A 21,287-nucleotide genomic window follows, 5' to 3' on the forward strand; every position below is an offset into this window, starting at 1 on the left:
TTCTTTTAGTATATGATAGTAACAACTGGATATCAAAATGATGAAATAACTGGAAACAATAAATGGAAATACTATATTTCCTATACCGAAGTACTCTTAAAATATGTTTTAAAATATTTAATGAATTATATCTTTTTGCCAATAATTTGACTATTTTACTTCACCTTTACTTGTAAGACTGACTGCTGTTACTACTGCCGATTTCTGATGGAGATCTGAATGAAAGAAATAGAATTGTTTTAAAGTTAGGAAGATATATTCCTAAGTATTTTATTCTTTTTGTTGCAATGGTGAATGGTATTGTTTCCTTAATTTCTCTTTCTGTTTTCTCATTGTTAGTGTATAGGAATGCAAGGGATTTCTGTGTGTTAATTTTATATCCTGCAACTTTACTATATTCATTGATTAGCTCTAGTAATTTTCTGGTAGAGTCTTTAGGGTTTTCTATGTAGAGGATCATGTCATCTGCAAACAGTGAGAGTTTCACTTCTTTTCCTATCTGAATTCCTTTTATTTCTTTTTCGGCTCTGATTGATGTGGCCAAAACTTCCAAAACTATGTTGAATAGTAGTGGTGAGAATGGGCACCCTTGTCTTGTTCCTGATCTTAGGGGAAAGGCTTTCAATTTTTCACCATTGAGGATAATGTTTGCTGTGGGTTTGTCATATATAGCTTTTATTATGTTGATGTATGTACCTTCTGTTCCTGCTTTCTGGAGAGTTTTTATCATAAATGGATGTTAAATTTTGTCAAAGGCTTTTCCTGCATCTATTGAGATAATCATATGTTTTTTATCTTTCAATTTGTTAATGTGGTGTATTACATTGATTGATTTGCAGATATTAAAGAATGCTTGCATTCCTGGGATAAAGCCCATTTGGTCATGGTGTATGATCTTTTTAATATGTTGTTGGATTCTGTTTGCTAGAATTTTGTTCAGGATTTTTGCATCTATGTTCATCAGTGATATTGGCCTGTAGTTTTCTTTTTTTGTGGCATCTTTGTTTGGCTTTGGAATTAGGGTGATGGTGGCCTCATAGAATAAGTTTGGAAATTTACCTTGTTCTGAAATTTTCTGGAAGAATTTGAGTAAGATAGGTGTTAGTTCTCTAAATTTTTGGTAGAATTCAGCTCTGAAGCCATCTGGTCCTGAGCTTTTGTTTGCTGGAAGATTTCTGATTACAGTTTTGATTTCCTTGCTTGTTATGGGTCTGTTAAGATCTTTTATTTCTTCCTGGTTCAGTTTTGGAAAGTTATACTTTTCTAAGAATTTGTCCATTTCTTCCAAGTTGTCCATTTTATTGGCATAGAGCTACTGGTAGTAGTCTCTTATGATCCTTTGTATTTCAGTGTTATCTGTTGTGATCATTCCATTTTCATTTCTAATTTTGTTGATTTGGTTCTTCTCCCTTTGTTTCTTGATCTGTCTTGCTAACGGTTTGTCAATTTTGTTTATCTCTTCAAAAAACCAGCGTTTAGCTTTGCTTATTTTTGCTATGGTCTCTTTTGCTTCTTTTTTTTTCTTTCTTTTTTTTTTTTATTAGTTGGAGGCTAATTACTTCACAACATTTCAGTGGGTTTTCTCATACATTGATATGAATCAGCCATAGGTTTACACGTATTCCCCATCCCGATACCCCCTCCCACCTCCCTCTCCACCCGATTCCTCTGGGTCTTCCCAGTGCACCAGGCCCAAGCACTTGTCTCATGCATCCCACCTGGGCCGGTGATCTGTTTCACCATAGATAGTATACATGCTGTTCTTTTGAAATATCCCACCCTCACATTCTCCCACAGAGTTCAAAAGTCTGTTGTGTATTTCTGTGTCTCTTTTTCTGTTTTGCATATAGGGTTATCGTTACCATCTTTCTAAATTCTGTATATATGTGTTAGTATGCTGTAATGTTCTTTATCTTTCTGGCTTACTTCACTCTGTATAAGGGGCTCCAGTTTCATCCATCTCATTAGGACTGGTTCAAATGAATTCTTTTTAATGGCTGAGTAATATTCCATGGTGTATATGTACCACAGCTTCCTTATCCATTCATCTGCTGATGGGCATCTAGGTTGCTTCCATGTCCTGGCTATTATAAACAGTGCTGCGATGAACATTGGGGTGCACGTGTCTCTTTCAGATCTGGTTTCCTCGATGTGTATGCCCAGAAGTGGGATTGCTGGGTCATATGGCAGTTCTATTTCCAGTTTTTTAAGAAATCTCCATACTGTTCTCCATAGCGGCTGTACTAGTTTGCATTCCCACCAACAGTGTTAGAGGGTTCCCTTTTCTCCACACCCTCTCCAGCATTTATTGCTTGTAGACTTTTGGATAGCAGCCATCCTGATTGGCGTGTAATGGTACCTCATTGTGGTTTTGATTTGCATTTCTCTAATAATGAGTGATGTTGAGTGATGTTTCATGTGTTTGTTAGCCATCTGTATGTCTTCTTTGGAGAAATGTCTGTTTAGTTCTTTGGCCCATTCTTTGATTGGGTCATTTATTTTTCTGGAATTGAGCTGCAGGAGTTGCTTGTATATTTTTGAGATTAATCCTTTGTGTGTTTCTTCATTTGCTATTATTTTCTCCCAATCTGAGGGCTGTCTTTTCACCTTACTTATAGTTTCCTTTGTAGTGCAAAAGCTTTTAAGTTTCATTAGGTCCCAGTTGCTTAGTTTTGCTTTTATTTCCAATATTCTGGGAGGTGGGTCATAGAGGATCTTGCTGTGATTTATGTCGGAGAGTGTTTTGCCTATGTTCTCCTCTAGGAGTTTTATAGTTTCTGGTCTTACAATTAGATCCTTAATCTGTTTTGAGTTTATTTTTGTGTATGGTGTTAGAAAGTGTTCTAGTTTCATTCTTTTACAAGTGGTTGACCAGTTTTCCCAGCACCACTTGTTAAAGAGGTTGTCTTTTTCCCATTGTATATCCTTGCCTCCTTTGTCGAAGGTAAGGTGTCCATAGGTTCGTGGATTTATCTCTGGGCTTTCTATTCTGTTCCATTGATCTATATTTCTGTCTTTGTGCCAGTACCATACTGTCTTGATGACTGTGGCTTTGTAGTAGAGTCTGAAGTCAGGCAGGTGGATTCCTCCAGTTCCATTCTTCTTTCTCAAGATTACTTTGGCTATTCGAGGTTTTTTGTATTTCCATACAAATTGTGAAATTATTTGTTCTAGTTCTGTGAAAAATACCGTTGGTAGCTTGATAGGGATTGCATTGAATCCATAGATTGCTTTGGGTAGAATAGCCATTTTGACAATATTGATTCTTCCAATCCATGAACACGGTATGCTTCTCCATCTGTTTGTGTTCTCTTTGATTTCTTTCATCAGTGTTTTATAGTTTTCTATGTATAGGTCTTTTGTTTCTTTAGGTAGATATACTCCAAAGTATTTTATTCTTTTTGTTGCAATGGTGAATGGTATTGTTTCCTTAATTTCTCTTTCTGTTTTCTCATTGTTAGTGTATAGGAATGCAAGGGACTTCTGTGTGTTAATTTTATATCCTGCAACTTTACTATATTCATTGATTAGCTCTAGTAATTTTCTGGTAGAGTCTTTAGGGTTTTCTATGTAGAGGATCATGTCATCTGCAAACAGTGAGAGTTTCACTTCTTCTTTTCCTATGTGGATTCCTTTTACTTCTTTTTCTGCTCTGATTGCTGTGGCCAAAACTTCCAAAACTATGTTGAATAGTAGTGGTGAGAGTGGGCACCCTTGTCTTGTTCCTGATTTCAGGGGAAATGATTTCAATTTTTCACCATTGAGGGTGATGCTTGCTGTGGGTTTGTCATATATAGCTTTTATTATGTTGAGGTATGTTCCTTCTATTCCTGCTTTTTGGAGAGTTTTAATCATAAATGAGTGTTGAATTTTGTCCAAGGCTTTCTCTGCATCTATTGAGATAATCATATGTTTTTTATCTTTCAATTTGTTAATGTGGTGTATTACATTGATTGATTTGCAGATATTAAAGAATGCTTGCATTCCTGGGATAAAGCCCACTTGGTCATGGTGTATGATTTTTTTAATATGTTGTTGGATTCTGTTTGCTAGAATTTTGTTCAGGATTTTTGCATCTATGTTCATCAGTGATATTGGCCTGTAGTTTTCTTTTTTTGTAGCATCTTTGTTTGGCTTTGGAATTAGGGTGATGGTGGCCTCATAGAATAAGTTTGGAAATTTACCTTGTTCTGAAATTTTCTGAAGAATTTGAGTAAGATAGGTGTTAGTTCTCTAAATTTTTGGTAGAATTCAGCTCTGAAGCCATCTGGTCCTGAGCTTTTGTTTGCTGGAAGATTTCTGATTACAGTTTTGATTTCCTTGCTTGTTATGGGTCTGTTAAGATCTTTTATTTCTTCCTGGTTCAGTTTTGGAAAGTTATACTTTTCTAAGAATTTGTCCATTTCATCCAAGTTGTCCATTTTATTGGCATAGAGCTGCTGGTAGTAGTCTCTTATGATCCTTTGTATTTCAGTGTTATCTGTTGTGATCATTCCATTTTCATTTCTAATTTTGTTGATTTGGTTCTTCTCCCTTTGTTTCTTGATCTGTCTTGCTAACGGTTTGTCAATTTTGTTTATCTCTTCAAAAAACCAGCTTTTAGCTTTGCTTATTTTTGCTATGGTCTCTTTTGCTTCTTTTCCATTTATTTCTGCCCTAATTTTTAAGATTTCTTTCCTTCTATTAACCCTGAGGTTCTTCATTTCTTCCTTCTCTAGTTGCTTTAGGTGTAGTTAATAGGTTATTTATTTGACTTTTTTCTTCTTTCTTGAGGTAAGCCTGTAATGCTATGAACCTTCCCTTTAGCACTGCTTTTACAGTGTCCCATAGGTTTTGGGTTGTTGTGTTTTCATTTTCATTCGTTTCTCTTTATATTTTGATTTCTTTTCGGATTTCTTCTGATTTTTTTTAAAATTTTTATTATTTGGAGGCTAATTACTTTACAATATTGTAGTGGTTTTTGTCATACATTGACATTAATTAGCCATGGATTTACATGTATTCCCCATCCCGATCCCCCCTCCCAACCTCCCTCTCTACCTGATCCCTCTGATTTAGGAAACAAAAGACCTACACATAGAAAACTATAAAACACTGATGAAAGAAATCAAAGAGGACACAAATAGACGGAGAAATATACCGAGTTCTTGGATTGGAAGAATCACTATTGTGGAAATGAGTACACTAGCCAAAGCAATCTATAGATTCAATGAAATCCCTGTGAAGGTACCAACAGTATTCTTTACAGAACTAGAACAAATAATTTCACATTTTGTATGGAAATCCAAAAAACCTCGAATAGCCAAAATAATCTTGAGAAAAAAAGAATGGAACTGGAGGAATCAACCTGCCTGACTTCAGGCTCTACTACAAAGCCACAGTCATCAAAACAGTATGGTACTGACACAAAGACAGAAATATAGATCAATGGAACAAAATAGAAAGCCCAGAGATAAATCCACGTGCCTATGGACACCTTATCTTCGACAAAGGAGGCAAGAATATACAATGGAAAAAAGACAACCTCTTTAACAAGTGGTGCTGGGAAAACTGGTCAACCACTTGTAAAAGAATGAAACTAGAACACATTCTAACACCATACACAAAAATAAACTCAAAACAGATTAAGGATCTAATTGTAAGACCAGAAACTATAAAACTCCTAGAGGAGAACATAGGCAAAACACTCTCCGACATAAATCACAGCAAGATCCTCTATGACCCACCTCCCAGAATATTGGAAATAAAAGCAAAACTAAACATATGGGGCCTAATTAAACTTAAAAGCTTTTGCACTACAAAGGAAACTAAAGCAAGGTGAAAAGATAGCCTTCAGAATGGGAGGAAATAATAGCAAATGAAGAAACAGACAAAGGATTAATCTCAAAAATATACAAGCAACTCCTGCAGCTCAATTCCAGAAAAATAAATGACCCAATCAAAAAATGGGCCAAAGATCTAACCAGATATTTCTCCAAAGAAGACATACAGATAGCTAACAAACAGATGAAAAGATGCTCAACATCACTCATTATCAGAGAAATGCGAATCAGAACCTCAATGAGGTACCGTTACACGCCAATCAGCATGGCTGCTATCCAAAAGTCTACAAGCAATAAATGCTGGAGAGGGTGTGGAGAAAAGGGAACCCTCTTACACTGTTGGTGGGAATGCAAACTAGTACAGCCACTGTGGAGAACAGTATGGAGATTCCTTAAAAACTGGAAATAGAACTGCCATATGACCCAGCAATCCCACTCCTGGGCATACACACCGAGGAAACCAGATCTGAAAGAAACACGTGCACCCCAATGTTCATTGCAGCACTGTTTATAATAGCCAGGACATGGAAGCAACCTAGATGCCCATCAGCATACAAATGGATAAGAAAGCAGTGGTACATATACACCATGGAATATTACTCAGCCATTAAAAAGAATGTATTTGAATCAGTTCTAATGAGATGGATAAAACTGAAGCCCTTTATACAGAGTGAAGTAAGCCAGAAAGACAAAGACCAATACAGTATACTAACACACATATATTGAATTTAGAAAGATGGTAATGATAACCCTATATGCAAGACAGAAAAAGAGACACAGATATATAGAACAGAGTTTTGGACTCTATGGGAGAAGGTGAGGGTGGGATGATCTCTGAGAATAGCGTTGAAACATATATATTATCAAGTGTGAAACAGATCACCAGTCCAGGTTGGATGCATGAGACAAGTGCTACTGGCTGGTGCACTGGGATGACCCAGAGGGATGGGATGGGGAGCGAGGTGGGAAGGGGGTTCATGATGGGGAACACATGTAAATTCATGGCTGATTCATGTCAATGTATGGCAAAGACCACTACAATGTTGTAAAGTAATTAGCCTCCAACTAATAAAAATAAATGGAAAAAAAAAAAAGTTAGGGAACATTGTAATCTTAAATAAACTCAAGAAAACAAAAACAGATAGACTTTTAGTAATTACTCAGTTAAATGTACCAATGTTCATTTTTCTTCCTATATCCCATTCAGGGATCATATATTCTACTGGTGTACATTTAACAATGGTAGCCTCACTTTTAACTATGTTAAACATATTTTTGTGAAATATTTAAAGAATTATCTAAATCATTATTGAATTTTCCAATTGATAAACATGGTATGTCTTTACATCTGTTTCCACTGTTTCTCCATCTATTTGCCATGAAGTGATGGGACCAGATGCCATGATCTTAGTTTTCTGAACGTTGAGCTTTAAGCCAACTTTTTCACTCTCCTCTTTCACTTTTATCAAGAAGCTCCTTAGTTCTTCACTTTCTGCCACAGGGCAGAAAGCTCCTATCTGAAGTTATTGATATTTCTCCCAGCAATCTTGATTCCAGCTTGTGCTTCATTAAGCCCAGCATTTCTCAGGATGTACTCTGCATATAAATTAAATAAGCAGGGTGACAATATACAACCTTGATGTACTCCTATTCCTGTTTGGAACCAGTTTGTTGTTCCATGTTCAGTTCTAACTGTTGCTTCTTGACTTGCATACAGGTTTCTCAAGAGGCAGATCAGGTGGTCTGGTATTCCCATCACTTTAAGAATTTTCCACACCTTATTGTGATCCATAGAGTCAAAGGTTTTGGCATAGTCAATAAGGCAGAAATAGATGTTTTTCTGGAACTCTTTGACATTCCAGCATATTCTAGCTTCTTGGCACCACCAAATGTCAGGACAAGGAAAATGGGGTTGCTTAGGTGGTAGACGGAACCGCCTAAAGCAATTATAGCCAACATGGCTTTCTACTAGAAAGATACTGAGGATTTACTGAGTAAATTCAGTTGTTCCTGGACCTATATGGACATGAAGGATACCCATGTGCCTAAAGTTTGAAAAAAAGATCTGGTATATTTCTAAACATTTGGTAGAATTCTAAGTATTATAAGTGACTTATAAGCCATCATTTGGTAGCTCAAATGGTAAAGAATCTGCCTGCAGTGCAGGAGTGAAAGTGAAAGTCGCTCAGTCAGGTCCTACTCTTTGTGACCCCATGGTCTATACAGTTCATGGAATTTTTCCAGGCCAGAGTACTGGAGTGGGTAGCCTTTCCCTTCTCCAGGGGATCTTCCCAACCCAGGGATCAAACCCAGGTCTCCCACATTGCAGGCAGAGTTTTTACCAACTGAGCCACAAGTGAAGCCCTTGGTGCTGGAGACTCCTGTTCAGTTCCCTGGGTTGGGAAGATACCCTGTAGGAGGGCATGGCAATCACTCCAGTATTCCTGCCAGGAGAATCCCCATGGGAAGAGGAGCCTGGAGGGCTACAGTCCATGGGGTCACAAAGAATCAGACATGATTGAGAGACTAACAATTTTACTTTTAAGAGTTTCAACCCTGGCATCTGATTATCTCAAACTCAAAAACTTACTACCATTCTATACACGTGGGGAATTACTTACATTTTTTTATATCTGTTTTCTTATTTCTAAACAAAGATGACCAATACCCCGGTAGTTAATGAGGCAGAAATACAAGTGTTGGGAGACAATGTGTATAATACTCTCATTTAAACAATTTGTTAACACAGATTGGTGTCTTAAATACACCAAACAAATACATGATTGCTCATAAATATTTTAAGAATGCACTTAAAATCTCTTTAAAGTCATTTCTTTTTACAAAACTTGTGGCTAATGAATCTGGATAATATGAGTTAACATGAAATTTTTACATAGAAGTATAAAGTAATATCAACACTAAATGCTTTGTTTTAGTCTTTCTTTTAGTATATGGTAGTAACGAGTGGATATCAAAATGATAAAATAATTGGAAGCAATAAATGGAAATAACATATTTCCTATACTGAAGTACTGTTAAAATGTGTTTTAAAATATTTAATGAATTATATCATTTTGCCAATAATTTGACTATTTTACTTCACCTTTACCTGTAAGACTGACTGCTGTTACTACTGCTGATTTCTGATGGAGATCTGTATGAAAGAAATAGAATTGTTTTAAAGTTAGGAAACAGTGTAACCTTAAACTCAAGAAAACAAAAACAGATAGACTTTTACTAATTACTCAGTTAATATGTACCAATATCCACTTTTCTTCCTATATCCCATTTAGGGATCATATATCCTACCGGTGTATATTTACCAATGGTAGCCTAACTTTTAAATATGTTAAACTTATTTTTGTGAATGATTTAAAGAATTATCTAAAATTTTTTTTTTACATGAAACTTTCCAATTTTCCTAGCACCATTTGTTGAAGAGACTGTATAATGTATACAGACATTGTATATTTTTGCTTCTTTTGTTTTTGATTACTTGACCATAGGTGCATGGGTTTATTTCAAGGCTTTCTATCCTGTTCCACTGATCTGTATTTCCATGCCAGTACCATACTGTTTTGGTGACTATAGCTTTGTAGTATAATCTGAAGTCAGGGAGGCTGATTTCTCCAGCTCCATTTTTCTTTCTCAAGACTGCTTTGGCTAGTTGGGGTCTTTTGTGTCTCTATACAAATTTTAAAGTTTTCTTGTTTTAGCTCTGAAAAATTCCACAGAAAATTTGATTGAGATTGCACAGAATCTATAGATTGCCTTAGGTAGTATATTCATTTTGACATATTGACTTTTCCAATTGATAAACATGGTATGTCTTTGCATCTGTCTCTGTTTTCTTCAATTTCTTTCATCAGCATCTTATAGTTTAAGGAGTATAGGTCATCTGTCTCCTTAGATAGGTTTATTCTTAGGTATTTTACTTTAGTGATGTGATAGTCAATGAAATTATCTCTTGAAATTTTCTTTCTGATCTTTCACTGTTAGTGTATATAAATGCAAGAGATTTCTGTGTATTAATTTCGTAACTTGGAACTTTAACAAATTCATTGATGAGCTCTAGTAGTTTTGTCATAGCATCTTTAGGATCTTCTATGTAGAGCATCAGGTCATCTGCAAACAGCGACAGTTTAACTTCTTGCTTTCCAATTAAGATTCCCTTTATTTCTTTTTCTTCTCTGATTGCCATAGCTAGAACTTCCGAAACTATTGAATAAAAGTGGTGACAGTGGACATCCTTGTCTTCTTCCTGATCTCAGAGGAAAGGCTTTCAGCTTTTAACCATTGCAAATGATGTTAGCTGTAGGTTTGTCATATATGGCATTTATTATTTTGAGATATGTTCCCTCTAGCCCCACTTTCTGGAGAGTTTTATCATAAATGGTGTTGAGTCTGTCAAAAGCTTTTGTGGCATATACTGAGGTGATCATATGGCTTTTATTCTTCACTTTGTTAATGTGGTACATCACACTGATTGATTAGCAGATATTTTTCTTTGTAGCACTATTTACAACAGCAAAGATATGGATACAACCTAAACATCCATCAACAGAAGAACAGATAAAGGAAATGTGGAACATACATACAATGGAATATTTTACTCAGCCATCAAAAAGAAAGAAATTAAACAATTTGCAGCATGTTGGATGGACCTAGAGATTGTCATCTTATGTGAAGTAAGTCAGACAGAGAAGGAAAAATATTGTATGACATTCTTTAAGTTCAGTGTCTAAATGAACTCATTTACAAACAGAAACAAACTTACAGACTTAGAGAGTGAACTTATGGCTTCCAGGGGGGAAGGATAAGGGGAAAGCCCAGATAGGGAGTTTGGGATGGATATGTACACACTGCTATATTTAAAATGAATAACCATGTAGGCCCTACTGTATAGTACATTGAGCTCTGCTCAATGTAATGTGGCAGCCTGGATGGGAGGGGAGTTTGTGGGAGAATAGACACATGCATATGTATGGCCGAGTCCCTTTGCTGTCTAGCTGAAACTGTTACAACATTGTTAATCTGCTATGCTACAACATAAAATCAGACGTTGAAAACTAAATATGTTAAGCAGTTTAAAAATTTCAAACTTAAGTCCTTCTATTACATTTCTCTATGTTATCTACATGGAAGATGGATTGAAATATTAAAATATCTATGATAATGCTTCTCCAAAGTTAAAGACAATTTACCCATGAATTCTTAAGTTATCATGACTTCAATTATATTATTTCTATCAAATAACTATGTGAATAGTTATCTCACTTCTGTTAATGAGCTCCTTACTGAGGCCTCTCTTTCAGTTATGTCTGTTTACACTTTGTAGTATTCACACAGCCTCCATTTTTCCTTTGGCTCCTATACACACTCAGTTCTTGTTGAAGAGTAATATTATGGTGTAAAGTTTCCTTGTAATGGCTACAATTCTTTGGCTACAGATAGTAAAAATCAGGTTTGAACATCTAACTTTGGATTATAAATCCTGACAGGACACTTGTTTAAATTAGATACACTGGCACAGCTATTTCTCTCTGTCTCGTGATGTCTCTTAACTAACAGGTAATGGTTTTGACAGATTACTAGGATTTTTACTTGAAAATGAAACTAGGATGGTTGAGAGCGGTACTCTGGGCCATTTGAAGCAGAGCAGTTATTTTGGAGAGAATGGACATAGACAAGAAGAGATGATGTCAGTCATCAAAGCCTTTGGGTGACGGAGAGAATGACCAGGTTCACAGGCATCCCGTTCCTTACTACCCGTTTGTGTTTCAGCCCTACATCATTGCCTGCCCTTGTAGCCCTGAAACAATTGACTGATGCTCTTAAAACTTAGGCAGATCTTGTTATTTATGGTCAGTGATATCTAAGTATACCATTTCCTCCAGAAGTTAGGTTCAGCTTTGCGACTATTCAGATTTTTCATAGGTGTCTTAAATAAGAGCCCAGGAAGACTTATGCCAATTATCATTCAAATTAATCAATTTATAACAATAGAATGATTATATAAATGTCCATATGAATCATGCAGAATACTGCCCTGAATTTACTGGTTGCTGCTAACATGTTCAAAACTAAGATTAACTTACTTGGTAAGCAGAAGTGCTGATAGAAATTTTATAACATTTTATCTCTGATAAACACATGAGAAACAAAAATGATTTACTTTACAATGAAGAAACGAGACCCCTTCTTTACACTTACTTCTGCATTCTCAACTTCCTAAATATTTACTAAGCTAATTGTGAACTATATTTGTGCTACAGTAAAGAAAAAGCTGTATGAATGTGAAATAAGATCAGACAGAGAAAGACAATGTACGATCCCATTTATATGTAGATCTGAAAAAATCAAAACAAACAAAAACCTCACAGATACAGAGAATAGATTGGTGGTTGCCGTATGTAATGGGTTGGAGTGGGGATGAGCAAAATGGGTAAATAAGTTCAAAAGGTACAACTTCTAATTAAAAAATAAATGTCATGGGGATATAATTGACAGCATGCTGACTATAGTCAATAATAAATAACTGCATATATGAAACTTTCTAAAAGAGCAGACCTTAAAAGACCTCATCAGGAGGAAAACCAAAATTTACAGCTGTGTAACAAATGTTAACTAGACTTACTATGATCATTTTACATTATATACAAAGTATTATGCACATGAAGCTAATATCATATATGGTAATTATACCTCATTTTCAAAAAAGAATTAAATTCTGTTCTGAGAAACAGAAAAACTGAGCAAGTACCTTAACATGAGCAATATTAATTTGGTGTAACATAGGCCATGTCCTTCATATGTGCTTTCCCTCACGCTTTGCGATCTTATATTTTCTCACCTTCCCCATATTCTTAGGTGCCCCATCTCTATTCATCGTCATTCAGTTTAGTTCAGCCTCTCAGTCATTTCTGAATCCCTGCGACCCCATGGACTGCAGCATGCCAGGTTTCCCTGTCCATTACCAATTCCAATTCATCTTCACTGGCCCCATATATGCTATGCAGACCCATCTCTATTCATCATTCAGTTCAGTTCAGTTCAGTCGCTCAGTCATGTCCGACTCTGTGCGACCTCATGAAGCACAGCACACCAGGCCTCCCTGTCCATCACCAATTCCCGGGATTTACCCAAACTCGTGTCCGTTGAGTCGGTGATGCCATCCAACCATCTCATTCTCTGTCGTCCCCTTCTCCTCCCATCTCCAATCTTTCTCAGCATCAGGGTCTTTTCAAATACATCAGCTCTTTGCATTAGGCGGCCAGTGTATTGGAGCTTCAGCTTCAACATCAGTCTTTCAAATGAACACCCAGGACCGATCTCCTTTAGGATGGACTGGTTGGATCTCCTTGCAGTCCAAGGGACTCTCAAGAGTCCTCTCCAACACCACAGTTCTAAAGCATCAATTCTTTGGCTCTCAGATTTCTTTATAGTCCAACTCTCACATTCATATATGACTACTGGAAAAACCATAGCCTTGACTAGATGGACCTTTGTTGACAAAGCAATGTCTCTTCTTTTTAATATGCTGTTTATGTTGGTCATAACTTTCCTTCAAAGGAGCAAGAGTCTTTTAATTTCATGGCTGCAATCAGTATCTGCAGTGATTCTGGAGCCCAGAAAAATTAAGTTAGCCAGTGTTTCCACTGTTCCCCCATCTATTTGCTATGATGTGATGGGACCAGATGCCCTGATCTTAGTTTTCTGAATGTTGAGATTTAAGCCTACTTTTTCACTCTCCTCTTTCACTTTCATCAAGAAGGTCTTTAGTTCTTCTTCACTTCCTACCATAATGGTGGTGTCATCTGCATCAATGAGGTTATTGATATTTCTCCTGGCAATCTTGATTCCAGCTTGTGCTTCATCCAGCCCAGCATTTCTCATGATGTACTCTGCATAAGTTAAATAAGCAGGGTGACAATATACAACCTTGACATACTCTTTTTCCTATTTGGAACCAGTCTGTTGTTCCATATTCTGTTCTAACTGTTGCTTCCTGACCTGCATACAGATTTCTCAAGATGCAGGTCAGGTGGTCTGGCATTCCCATCACTTTAAGAATTTTCCACACCTTATTGTGATCCATACAGTCAAAGGTTTTGGCATAGTCAATAAAGAAGAAATAGATTTTTTTCTGGAACTCTTTGATGTTCCAGCATAATATAGCTTCTTGGCACCACCAAATGTCAAGACAAGGAAAATGGGGTTCCCTAGGAAATAGATGGAACCATCTAAATCATTTATAGCCAACATGGCTTTCTACTAGAAAGATACTGAGGACTTTCTGAGTAAATGCAGTTGTTCCTGGGCCTGTATGGACATGAAGGATACCCATATGCCTAAAGTTTGAAAAAAAGATCTGGTATATTTCTACACATTTGGTAGATTTATAAGCATTATAAGTGACTTATAAGCCATCATTTGGTGGCTCAAATGGTAAAGAATCTGCCTGCAGTGCAGGAGTGAAAGTGAAAGTCGCTCAGTCAGGTCCTACTCTTTGTGACCCCATGGCCTATACAGTTCATGGAATTTTTCCAGGCCAGAGTACTGGAGTGGGTAGCCTTTCCCTTCTCCAGGGGATCTTCCCAACCCAGGGATCAAACCCAGGTCTCCCACATTGCAGGCAGATTCTTTACCAGCTGAGCCACAAGGGAAGCTCTTGGTGCTGGAGACCCCTGTTCAGTTCCCTGGGTTGGGAAGATACCCTGTAGGAGGGCATGGCAAATCACTCCAGTATTCCTCCCAGGAGAATCCCCATGGAAACAGGAGCTTGGCGGGCTACAGTCCATGAGTTCACAAACAGTGGGACACTACTGGGAGACTAAGAACACACACACACACACACACACACACACACACACACACACACACAGGCATAACAAAAACACAAACATTAAGCCAACCCATACAAGTCCATATTTATAACCTTCTGAATAACGTTTGAATTTTCTCATAAAGCCTTTCAAATATTAAATATAAAAAACAATGTATTTACTTACTCCCCACTTATTGTTCCCTCTTTGTTCCAGAATATCTTCATTTTATTCCATTTAAGAGCAATGATAGCAGTTAAAATGAAGAAAGGCAAGAAAACGTAGACACTGATCATAAGGTTGTTTTTTTGAGAGACACCACGTCGTTTTATCAAGTCTGTAATTTTAGCTGAAGACATAACAATATCTTTTAACTTTTGAAAAGTGATATAAATCATTTTAGTAATTTGAATTATAAAAATTTGGAATTCAAATAATATAATCATAGAATAAATAAATTTAAACTTAAAAGTGCTTTCCAAACTTCTGTGACTGTACCCCAAAGTGCATTATATATTTCTTTTAAATATATACAATTTAATCTTCATATGCATATTTAATATTTATGTGATACATTCTAACATATTTCATTCTATCATACTATCCTATTCCTATCATACTGCACGGCTACCTAGAATATATTAGGTTTATATTACCATCTAACAGATTCCTCTATTTAAAAAATAGAGCCAAAAAAAAAAAAAAAAGGCCTCCCCTGGAAAAAGGAATGGCTACCCACTCCAGTATTCTTGCCTGGGAAATTCCATGGACACAGGAGTCTGGGAGGCTCCATAGGGTTGCAAAAGTCAAACATGACTTAGCAACTAACACTAACACTCTCACTCTCTGTGTGGATTTTCTAGTTCCAAGTCACCCTTTGGGGAACTGCCTCATTTTGCACTGCTTTGTGTAAAAATAAAGACTAGTATTTAAGATCAAAAAAGAAATGTTTTTAAAATTATTTAGTGAAAATTAAAGATATAACTGAGGCTAATTAAAAAGAAACAGTAATAGTAGATGAGGTTACATTTACATAACAAATGTATAAAATGATATTGTTTTAATTTTGATTGCATTAATTAATAAAGTTGATATTCCTCTTAGTATTATAGATATTGTGTAAAACTAGAAAAGTAAATCTATTGCCAACTGATCCAAATAAGCAAAAGGAATAAACCAGAAAATTAAAATAAAAAAAATATAAATCAAGCAATCAGAATTACCACCAAACCATATGATGATATTGTGTGTATTCGTGGGCATGCTCAGTCACTCAATTGTCTAAATCTTTGTGACCCCATGGACTGTAGGCTGCCAGGTTCTTTTGTCCATTAAATTTTTCGGAGAAGAATACTGGAGTGGGTTGCCATTCACTTCTCATTGGATCTTCCCCTCTCACAGATTGAACCCACCTCTCTTGCATCTCCTTCATTGGCAGGTGGATTCTTTACCACTGCACCACCTCATGATATTAAGTGTAAACAAATTGAATGCCCTCTCAAAACGACAAAAGAATCTGTGCCACTGAAACACAGGTATGATCCAATTATATGTTGATTCAAAGTAATTTACCTAGCTGCTGTATATCACAGAGAGCTCAGCTCAGGCCTCTGTGATGACCTAGAGGGGTGGAGATGAGAGGGAAGGGATATATGTATACTTCTAGCTGACTCATATTGTGCAGCAGAAACTAACACAGCATTGGAAAGCAATTATACTCCAATTAAAAAATAAATTTAAAAACATCTGGTTTTCAATAACTTTTGTATGTGAATCCAAATTTTATTTTCCCTTGTACAGCATGACATTTTAAATACTAGCCTTGCAATATTAAAAGAAGCAAAAAACAAAAACAAAACAAAAGAAGCAAAAAACAAAAACAAAAACAAAACAAGCTTCTAATGTATATGCAGAGTTCATCATGCAAAATGCTGGGATGGATGTATCACAAGTTGGAATTAAGAATCTCTCTCACTGGGAGAAATATCAACAACCTCACCTATGCAGATGATACCACTCCAACAGCAGAAAGTGAAGAGGAATTAAAGAACCTCTTGATGAGAGTGAAAGAGGAGAGTGAAAAAGTTGGCTTAAAGCTCAACATTCAGATAACAAAGATCATGGCATCTGGTCCTATCACTTCATGCCAAATAGAAGGGGAAGAAATGCTAACAGTGACAGATTTTCTTTCTTTGGGCTCCAAAATCACTGGGGATGGTGACAGCAGTCATGAAATTAAAAGTTACTTGATCCTTGAAAGGAGAGTTATGACACACCTAGACAGGGTATTAAAAAGCAGAGACATCAATTTGCGGACAAAGGTACATCTAGTCAAGACAACTGTTTTTCCAGTAGTCATGTACGGATATGAGAGTTGGACCATAAAGATGGCTGAGTGCTGAAGAATTGATGCTTTCGAGTTGTGGTGCTGGAGGAGACTCTTGAGAGTCCCTTGGACAGCAAGGAGAGCAAACCAGTCAATCCTAAAGGAAATCAACCCTGAATATTCACTGGAAGAACTGATGCTGAAGTTGCAATAATTTGGCCACCTGATGTGAAGAGCCTGCTCATTGGAAAAGACCCTGATGCTGGGAGGAGAAGGGGGCGACAAAAGATGAGATGGTTGGATGCCATTACTGACTCAGTGGACATGAATGTGAGCAAACTCTAGGAGCTAGTGAAGGACAGGGAAGCCTGGCAGTGATGCAGTTGATGGAATCGCCTAAGAGTCAAATGTAACTTAGTGACTGAACAGCAACAAATCTAGAAAACTGCTGTATAAATAAAAAAAATCTGGGAAACCATGGTTAAAATTAACATGAAACATTAAAATGTTCATGGCTAGATTTGAATTAAAAGCACATACAAAATTTTGATTGACAACATAATCGATAGCTGTGCTATACATAATAGCACTACAAAGTGACTGCTTACATGTCATTAGGTAAAATAAAATGAAAATGTTAGTTCCTTAATTGCATTCTCCACATGTCCAGTGATTAACAGCCACATAGACAGTGGGGCTGTAAGGATACAGAAGGCTCTGTTGGAGCAGTGATTTAGTTACTAACCTTTCCTAGATCCTATATTCCAAAATCCATCATCCATGCTTCCTCCTGGTGATGAGGATGTTGGCACACAGTCTGGGGGCACATATCCAGCATCACAGTGACAATTTAAGCGAGAATTGCAAACCTGGAATGAAACCAAATAAAGAAGAAGACCATTTTTTATGTCATATAAAAATTTAGCATTTTTTGTGTATTTATTTTTAGTGTTTATTAATTTATTAGTATTTATTGTGAGCCAAAGCAAATGATTAAAGTAATGCAATTTGGTATGTTACAGGCTGTTTTTACTTTAATGTGGAAAATAATTACAAAAATAAAATGCAGTGCAAGAAATGTCCATTCAATGCTTTTTAAATGCTACAGAGGGTTTCTCTAATTTATCTCTTCAATAAAAGTAGACAACATTCTTGATATACCTGTCTTTTCTAAAAAGGCATAGAAATTATGAAGCTAAAAATTATAGCAGGAGTTGAAATTTATTATTGTGCCAGATATTTTATAAAACTGTTGTTAAGAGTCAACTTTTACAAAACACGGGGAGAAAATTAAACGGTGAAGCTTACTTATTCAGGTGCAGTTGGAAAGATTGATTTTGCTAGAAAATAGGAAGGCTAGGGGGCTTCCCTGGTAGCTCAGCTGGTAAAGAATCCACCTGCAATGCAGGAGATCCCAGTTCAACTTTTGGGTTGGGAGGATCCCCTGGAGAAGGGATAGGCTACCCACTCCAGTATTCTTGGGCATCCCTGGTAGCTCAGACGTTAAAGAATTAGGCCTGCAATGCAGCAAGCCCAGGTTCAATCCCTGGATTGGGAAGATCCCCTGGAGGAGGGCATGGCAGCTCACTCCAGTATTCTTGCCTGGATAATCCCCAAGGACAGAGGAGCCTGGCAGGCTACGGTCACAAAGAGTCAGACACGACTGAGTGACTAAGCACAGGAAGGCTAGAATATATTTATAAATATGACCTTATGGATGAATCAAAAGATGGGTCAGAAGCAGAAAAGGGAATCTAGGGATAATTTCAGGCAAAATTAAATTGAAATTAAATAATAAGGGAACGGAACATAAAATAAATTGCAAATAATAAGATATGTAAATAGGAGGTAAATTTTGATACAAGACACACAGGTCAATTTTCCCAGGATTACTATAAAAAGTATGAAGCATCAAGATAATGGGAGATACTAACTACCATTTTAAAGCTAAATGCATGCTTAGAAAATCTTAAATAGGGCACAGAATTTCTATAGTTCAGGTGATGATTTCACAACGAATAGACAAATAAAAGTGCAAATGGAAAATGTGACCAGATACACTGAAACTCTATTATTAATTAAACAAATGCAAATTAGCAATAAATTTAGCATGTGAGAAGATATTAGTAAACTAGGAAGCTCATCTGGCCTGAATTTGAAGAAATGTTTTCACTCCTGATAGGTGAAGAAAAACTGATATAATATTTCCTGAAGACATGCAATATTTATTAAAATTCAAATTATGCATATATTTGGTTTATCGGTTTTCAAGGTAATCAATTTATGAAATCAAATAACTCTGCAAGGTGTATGTAGAACAGTGTCCACTGTACCACTATTTACAATAGTTAAATAAAAATTCAACATTATCCAAAATCCATTAGTGAATAACTTCAAATACAGAAAGAACCATAGAGAAAAATAAATTGAAGTCACTGATTTGAGACAGATTTCAATTGACAAGGAACTCTGCTGTCAAAAATATATTAGATTATGAGTAATGCATAATATAAATAAAGTTTGTGAGTGTTTAGTATATATCAGTTATCAGTTCAATTCAGTTCACTTCAGTCACTCAGTCGTGTCCAACCCCAAGGACTGCAACACACCAGGCTTCTCTGTCCTTCAGCAATACCTGGAGCCTGTTCAAACTCATGTCCATTGAGTTGGTGATGCCATCCAACCATCTCATCCTCGGTCATCCCCTTCTCCCTCTGCCTTCAATCTATCCCAACATCAGAGTCATGCACTCAATTAGAAGCAGTATTTATATTTATGTATAAATATATACATGTATATACTAACTAACACCAGAAAGAATGAAGAGATGGAGCTAAAGCAAAAGCAACACTCAGTTATGGATGTGACTGGTGATGGAAGTAAAGTCCGATGCTATAAAGATTAATACTGCATAGGAACTTGGAATATAAGGTCCATGAATCAAGGCAAATTGGAAGTGGTCAAACAGGAGATGACAAGAGTGAACGTCAACATTTTAGGAATCAGCAAACTAAAATGGACTGGAATGTGTGAATTTAACTCAGATGACCACTATATCTACTACTGTGCGCAAGAATCCCTTTGAAGAAGTGAAGTAGCCATCATAGTCAACAGAAGAGTCTGAAATGCAGTACTTGGATGCAGTCTCAAAAATGACAGAATGATCTCTGTTCGTTTCCAAGGCAAACCATTCAGTACCACAGTAATTCAAGTCTGTGCCCCAACCAGTAACACTGAAGAAGCTGAAGTCGAACATTTCTATGAAGACCTACAAGATCTTCCAGAACTAACACTGAAAAAAGATGTCCTTTTCATTATAGGGGACTGGAATGCAAAAGTAAGAAGTTAAGAAATACATGGAGTAATGGGAAAATTTGGCCTTAGAATGAAACAGAATGAAGCAGGGCAAAGGCTAGTAGAGTTCTGCCAAGAGAACGCACTGTTCATAGCAAACACTCTCTTGAAACAGCACAAGAGAACATGCAACACATGGACATCACCAGATGGTCAACATCAAAATCATATTGATTATATTCTTTGCAGCCAAAGATGGAGAAGCTCTATACAGTCAGCAAAAACAAGACCAGGAGCTGACTGTGGCTCAGATCATGAGCTCCTTATTGCTAAATTCAGACTGAAATTGAAGAAAGTGGAGAAAACCACTAGACCATTCAGGCATGACATAAATCCAATCCCTTATTTTTATACTGGGGAAGAGACAAATAGATTCAAGGGATTAGATCTGATAGATAGAGTGCCTGATGAACTACGGAGGAAGGCTCATGATATTGTAAAGCAGACAGTGATCAAAATCATCCCCAAGAAAAAGAAATGAAAAAGGGCAAAATGGCTTTCTGAGGAGACCTTACAAATAGCTGAGAAAAGAAGAGAAGCTAAAGGCAAAGGAGAAAGGGAAAGATATTCTCATTTGAATGCAGAGTTCCAAAGAATATCAAGGAGAAATAAGAAAGCCTTCCTCAGTGATCAGTGCAAAGAAACAGAGGAAAACAATAGAATGGGAAAGACTAGAGATCTCTTCAAGAAAATTAGAGATACCAAAGGAACTTCTCACGCAAAGATGGGCACAATAAAGGACAGAAATGGTATGGACCTAACAGAAGCAGAAGACATTAAGAAGAGGTAGCAAGAATACACAGAAGAACTGTACAAAAAATACCTTCATGACCCAGAAAATCATGATGGTGTGCCCACTCACCTAGAGCCAGACATCCTGGAATGTGAAGTCAAGTGGGCCTTAGGAAGCATCACTATGAACAAAGCTAGTGGAGGTGATGGAATTCCAGTTGAGCTATT

General features: G+C 36.7%; 1 protein-coding gene across 1 annotated transcript in view; it reads right to left on the minus strand.

The window, feature by feature from the left end:
* Positions 1 to 8,927: 8,927 nt before the first annotated feature.
* The window catches only part of LOC133050543 (A disintegrin and metallopeptidase domain 3-like), a 107,361-nt gene continuing 95,001 nt past the window's right edge, over positions 8,928 to 21,287 (minus strand). The window contains exons 18-20 of the mRNA XM_061134786.1: positions 17,719 to 17,842; positions 14,834 to 14,996; positions 8,928 to 8,976 (exon numbers count right to left, since the gene is read on the minus strand). Coding sequence (XP_060990769.1) covers positions 8,928 to 8,976; positions 14,834 to 14,996; positions 17,719 to 17,842 — 336 coding nt within the window. The remainder of the gene's footprint in view (positions 8,977 to 14,833; positions 14,997 to 17,718; positions 17,843 to 21,287) is intronic.

This window comes from Dama dama, chromosome 32, assembly GCF_033118175.1.
Source record: "Dama dama isolate Ldn47 chromosome 32, ASM3311817v1, whole genome shotgun sequence".
Classification (NCBI taxonomy): domain Eukaryota; kingdom Metazoa; phylum Chordata; class Mammalia; order Artiodactyla; family Cervidae; genus Dama; species Dama dama.